Source organism: Asparagus officinalis, chromosome 5 (assembly GCF_001876935.1).
Source record: "Asparagus officinalis chromosome 5, Aspof.V1, whole genome shotgun sequence".
NCBI lineage: Eukaryota > Viridiplantae > Streptophyta > Magnoliopsida > Asparagales > Asparagaceae > Asparagus > Asparagus officinalis.
In genome coordinates, this window is record NC_033798.1 from 122314412 (window position 1) to 122321050 (window position 6639).

General features: G+C 37.8%; 1 protein-coding gene across 1 annotated transcript; it reads left to right on the forward strand.

Moving 5' to 3' along the window:
* Window positions 1682-6428, forward strand: LOC109841042. The gene is made up of 3 exons (XM_020409896.1): window positions 1682-1841; window positions 1951-2039; window positions 6036-6428. The coding sequence occupies exons 1-3, from the start codon at window positions 1806-1808 to the stop codon at window positions 6181-6183; spliced, it is 273 nt and encodes a 90-aa protein (XP_020265485.1). The 5' UTR covers window positions 1682-1805; the 3' UTR covers window positions 6184-6428.

Genomic DNA, 6639 nt, shown 5'->3' on the forward strand with positions numbered 1-6639 from the left:
TTTAAAGTTTTTGGTTTTAGATCACTAACCGCGACCTCTCAGAGCTTGCAATTACAAATTTGTGGTGCCATGATTGATGCTGTGTTTTATAGGACGCTATTTCGTTATGTAAGAGTTGGTGATGAACATGAGAATATTCTCCATTCCTTTAAGCGTACGTATAATATAATTTAGAGAAACGCCCATATATGATCTGGTTGGGGAAGTTGTATGTTTTGAGGTATGAGTCCTTGTTGCCGTAGGAGGTTTTTTCTCTTAAAAATAATTTAATTCTATTTAAACATGTTAGGGTCTATTTAGGTTCACATTGACTAAATAGGCTACAATTGTTATGCAACCTATTAAACGTGTTAGGGTTTATTTTGCCTCACACGGTCCAGATTTCTTGTACTAAGGTTTATCTAGTCCTACTACATCAACTAACTAAGAAGTCAATTATCTTTTAGGTTTCCTATTCGACTTTCAGTTATAGTTTCTGTATTTCATCCTATGTACATTTTTGACCTATTAGTAAGGGTGCCAAACCGTATCCGTATCCGAGGAAATATCCGTAACCGTATCCGTTAGGATACGAATATGGTTACTCAAATCTATTACCGATAGGATATGATTGCGGATATGGTTTTGTAGTGAAATATCCGTATCTGTATCCGAAAATATCCGAATACATATTGGTAATACTCTTACGATAGTTTCGATTCTTATATTATGGATTTGTGGTTATTTTTGATGATCAAGATGTCTAATCTTAGCTTTTCAATCATAATGAACATATTAACGAACTCTTTTTGTATCACATGACTATATTTTTCTGAATACTATCTAGTTTTCTCATATCCTTTTTGTATCCGTATGCATATTCGTTTATATATCCGCATCTATATCTGTAACCGTATCCGATTTTGACGGATATGGATATGAATTTTTCTTACCGACGTATATCCGTATCCGTATCCGTATCCGAGATGGGTAAGCGTATATGGATATGGTAAGTGCCATATCCGAGCCGTATCTGCCCCGTTAACACCCCTACCTATTAGAAAGTAGTATAGCAATAATTATATATACTTTCCCCTAAAAAAAGTAAAATAAAATCTGACGTCCTGCTAAATTTACACCGCAGCATCACAGCCGCAGTTTCGCGTTACCGAAGCACGCTCGAAGGAGCAAACTGATTGGGTGTGCAATCTCCAATGCCAGCCCACTTGAGACACAAAGGCACTGTTTGGCAACCAAAAAAAGTATCTTATCTAAGAGCTTGTGTCTTATTGACTTGGTCAATAAGCTAGTAGACCTGTTTGGTGACCAAAAATAGGAGGAGATTATTTTGGAGATTGTGTCTTTTGCAAGTAGCTTTTGAAAAGCTATCTCAAGTAGCGTTTGTCTTTGGGAAAGAGCTGTCAATTTTTTGCTTCCCTTTTTGCCCCTAATAATTCTAATTTTATATCAATAATATTGCATGAGCTTTTTAGTCATTTAACAAATTTAAGCTAGTTATACAGCTTCTTTTGCCAAACAGCTCTAGTCAATCAGCTAGCTACACAGCTATCAGCTTTTAGCTATAATTTCACAGCTTTCAGCTAGCTTGACAGCTTTCAGCTATAATCTCCCAGCTTTCAGCTAGTTTTGCCAAACAGAGCCAAAACCAACCAATTGAAAGCCGACAAATAAAATAAGAATCCACTAAAAAAACACAAAAAACAAATAGATAACACCGCTAGCGAGTCTCTCCCCATTCTCACCAAATCCCCCCCCTAAATCTCGCCGCCGCACTTTCCTCCTCTTCCGCCGGCGATCTCGTCTCCATGGCTTCCACCGCCAGCAGATGGCTGAGGCCCGAGGTTCGATCTATTCAACGATTCTTTTCTTGAACTCTCTCTCTCTCTCTTTTTTTGCCCTAAAAATCGCAGCTTGATCTTGTCTTCTTGATTTTTTTTTTTTGGACTTCAGGTTTACCCGCTCTTTGCTGCTACCGGCGTTGCCGTCGGGATCTGTGCGTTCTCGCTCGTTCGACACATCTGCATCAACCCTGAAGTCAGGTAACCTTACCTTTGGATTTGTGAGTTTCAATATTGTTGATCGGTTAGAGTGAAATTAGTTAGTCTCCAACGATGGATCTCGCTCAAGATGATGAAAGACAACTAGAGATTAGATTTCATTCAGTATTTTATTTGTAAGGATTTGTTGCTTCTCTTTGCTGAAGTGTTTTAGTTAATATATTTAGCTAGTAATTGTTATTTAGTTTTACCTGTTAGCTAGGGTACCTAGTTATGTCATTTAGTTCATAGTTTCCTTCAATTGATCGGGATTTCATTCTATAAATAACTATGTACTTTTTCATTTGAGCGGAGGAGAGAAGAATAGTGAAAGCTCTGTTTATGAGTTGCCAGAAGTGTTATTAGGCATGTGAGTTGCGCGGCATGTGAGATGCCCAACTGTGAGTCCCAACATTTGTATCTTTTCTTCCATAGTTTCATAGTAGTCTCTCAAATCATTGAAATTACTGAGAGGTCCCTCAAATCATAACTGTACTTGCAATTTGGTCACTCTAGTTAACTTGCTTTAGATCTTTCATCATTTGTGATACTCCCTAAAGTTTGAGGTGTTTCTTTAATTAGACCTTTCACTGAAATAATCGAGAATTATGGATTACCCATTCCAAGCATTATTTGTTGATCAACTCCAGGAGTTCTTTCTTCAAACAAGTGATTAAATTGTTTCTACCAAGATGTGTAACTTAAACCTAGATGGATGTGTTGACAAGGGTTTGTCTTGATTAATAATATTGGATGGCATTTAGAATAGGGCTCTGAATATTTGAATTGTTTGATAAATTTTTTTGATATCGAGGAGGGTTTTCTTTATTTGTGCTGAAAGATTTGGATTTTTATTTCGAGTTGGCTCTTTTTATTGTAGGAGGCCTCAGTAGTAGATTGATTCCATATATTGCTTTATTTTCTACGTTCTGTGAGAAGTTTCAGCAATTTGGTCCCTCTAGTTGTGTTAGATCTGTCATGGTTTCTCTAATTCTCAAAGATCAGGATGATTTTATTCAAATCACACCGAAATTCAAGAGATTTTGTGAAATTTATCATTTTTTTCTCCAGTGGAATGAAAGGAAGTTGGTGGCTGTCACAAATTGGATTTTAGGAAGAAGTATTTGTAAATTTAACAGCAAGGTTCATATTTTAATTCTTTGTTAATGTTCATTCATAGCATGGAGGTGGCAAGAGAGCTGTGGATTCAGTCTTGGATAAGAGTGAAATTTGTGTGAATTCATTATTCTCCACTCTTGTTTAACCGGTACCCTTTCTAAATAGGTTCCTCTTGCTGAATCACAGATCTTAATGGCATGATGTTGGTGACCAAAGAAGATATATTTTCTTCCCCACCAATTTACCAACCCTAACATCTCAATGGCTTTTTTAAGGATAACTCCAACTATTACTTTATTAAATTCAGTCCATGACTACAACTCATTGTCGTGTTCCTTAACTCATATAGTTTCTTGTTAGCTTCTGTCTTTCTGTCCAATTCAGGAAACCAAAGTTAGAGACCACAGTCTACTATTTACTGCTCAGTTCCTTGATGATTTTTAACTCATATAGTTTCTTGTTAGGTTCTGTCTTTCTGTTCTCCAATTCATGAAGCTAAAGCTGGAGACCGTAGTCTACTGTTTACTGCTCAGTTCCTCTATGACTTGCTTGTGAGTGCATGTGTGCATGCGGTATGTATGGTCATGTGTGCATGTTTTATTGTTGTTTCTTTATGCAGGGTTTCCTTCGGCTTTTGTAGCCGAGTCTCCTGTTTTCTCGTCTCTATCTTTTGTTGCACAAGCACATGCCTTCCTCATCTCTCTCATTTTTACCCATTCAATTTACAAGTGTTTCCTCCCTCTCTGCCATCTCTGTGGATGAGTGTGTACTAGACTTTGTGACATTCACATGATGTTGTATTTGAATTTTTATATACACTCCAATTTTCTGATATTTGATTGACAGTTGAATTCATATGACCCAATAAGTAGAATAAGGACTAGATAGTGAAGGGTTTGTTCACATTGCTTTGGTTACATCATGGCGGACAATCACCTTTGTTGGTTTGTGGAAGCAGAATTTGACCAGGTGAGTAATTTGGGGAATATTGCAAACTGAAATATCCAATAGTTACCGTTGAAATGATGCTAACATACCAGATTGGCGTAAAAGTGACACCCGTTTTGTTAGAATTAATATAAAACTATAATCCTTGATCCTCACCATAACTTCGGAGTTTTGGTGTAATTGTTAGAGGAACTAAATTTAAGTTGGTATCAGAGCAACCTAGGTTCAAATCCCACCGGCCACGAATTAAATACGGATTTTTTAAAAATTGACATAGCTATGTGAGTCCAGGTTTCGACCCATAAAAAAGTATGCTCGACCTGCGCGGGCATGTTAGAATTAATATAAAACTATAATCCTTAATCCTCACCATAACTTCGGAGTTTTAGTGTAATGGTTAGAGGAACTAAATTTAAGTTGTTGAATAACTGATTCAAAATTAGTTATTAGGTTGTTTCCTATTTTTCAGGATAATATGTTAGTAGTGGTTTAGTTGTTAACTTAGTCAATTGTCATGTGTTTTTTGAATTGTTTGTTGCTGATTTCTAGGAGTTTGAGTTGGTGTAAGGTCTATATATTTGGCCATTCTCTCTGTTAGCAAGATATGAATAAATGAAACATTTTCTTTAATAAAACTTATATTCTTGTTTTCTCCTCTTTTTTCCAACACGTTTACCACTTTAGCCTAAAAAGTGATACCGGCAACACTTTGACCAATAAATGACAACTTGATGACACATTTGCCTTTCTGATCGTCGAACCTGATTTCTAAGGGGAAAATTAAGGGATTTTCATATATACCCCTTAGATCTCTCATATTTTCTGATTTACCCAGTCCAAGTTCTAAAATTTGTAAAAAATCCTCTCCCTCCCTTCTCACTATCCTCTTCCCACCAACTCCTCTATTGTTTTCTCCTCGTGATTCTCAACCTCCCATCCTTTCTCCCAACACTTACCCTTCTTCCCATATCCGCACTCTCACCTTCTCATTTTCCTTTTTCTCCAACCCCACTTCTTCTTAACTTCTATAACTTACTCTCTCTTCTCTGTCCTCTCTCTCTAACTCCTCCTCCTCTCTCCCCCCTCCTCTCCCTTGTAATGCTCCAGATAGAATGATTGATTTCTCATGATTGGAAGAGGAGAGGAGAGGAAGATTGAGTTTTTCATGATTGGAGGGTGAAGGGGGAGTGAGCATAGCAAGGAAGGAGAGAGAGTGGGAGAGAGAAAGAGAAGGTTGGGTTTTTGGCAAAATCTCTAATGTTGGGGATTGGGAGTGGACAGGAGCAAGCGAGGGCAAAGAGGAGAGGGAGAGGCGAAGGAGGGAGAGGGAGTGGGAGAGAGGAGGAGGGTAGGGTGGGGTTGAATGGAGGAAATGGTGGAGATGAGAAGGTGAGAGTGAGAATATGGGAAAGGATGTAGGAGTGGGAGAGAGGAGGGTAGGTTGGGGATCTAGAGGAGAAGAGAATAGAGGGAATGGTGGGAAGGAGAAGGAAGGAGATGGTGGGAGGGGATGGTTTTTTTTTAAAACAAATTTCAGAATTTAGGGAGGGGGAGAGAGGGCTTAATCCGAAGAATATGGGAGATTGAGAGGTCTATATGCGAAAATTCCTTAATATTTTGCTTAAAATTTGTCTCTGGCGATCGGAAAGACTACGTGGCTAATTTGTCACTTTTTAGGCTAAATTGTCGTCGGTGTCATTTTTTTAGGCCAAAGTGGTAAAAGTGCGTCATATCGTTTAGACCAATCTGGTATTTTAGCCGTCGAAATAATAGCATGAGCTTGTATTACTATTGGAATGCAGTATGACAAGAACAAGATGTTTTACATAACAAAAGAGAAGCTAAATAAAAAATCTGATGCTTCTAACATTTCAACCCATATAATTTTGTACAGATGTTAACATTTACCACCTATTCATCTGCATCAAACAGGGTAAACAAAGAAGGCAGGGCTGCAGGAGTGCTGGAGAACTTTTCTGAGGGGGAGAGATACGCTGAGCACAGCCTGAGGAAATTTGTACGCAACAAAGCCCCGGAGATCATGCCATCAGTCAATGCCTTCTTCACCAATCCAAAGTGAACTGAAGCCTAACAGCATCTACCATTTCTTTATACGCGAATATTACTAGTGATGTGCGGTTGAGTTGAGGGTGATGCTAGGGCAAACTAGCTTTGAACCATATGATTTGGCTTGTAGTTGTATGAGTGCTAAAATTTACAAATTAATCTGCTTGATGAATAATTTGTACTGAATATTTGTGTGGTTTGCCTATCTTGGAAACTACTCAGTGGGAAATAACATTTTCATCTTTGCTTGTTCGACTCTGTCAATGGCTGAATTTAGTATATCATCCTTCCGATTCCCGATTTAATTTACATCGTCCTGTAGTTTACTCAGTTTGTGGTTCTTTTTTGTTCTTCAACGAAAGTGATTATTCATTGTCCTCAAGCAAGTTTTGTTTTAGATGTGCGCTAGTTTGCAATATACAGTAGGTTCTTTTTCTTGATATATAGTTGTAACGTTAGCATTTTGTAA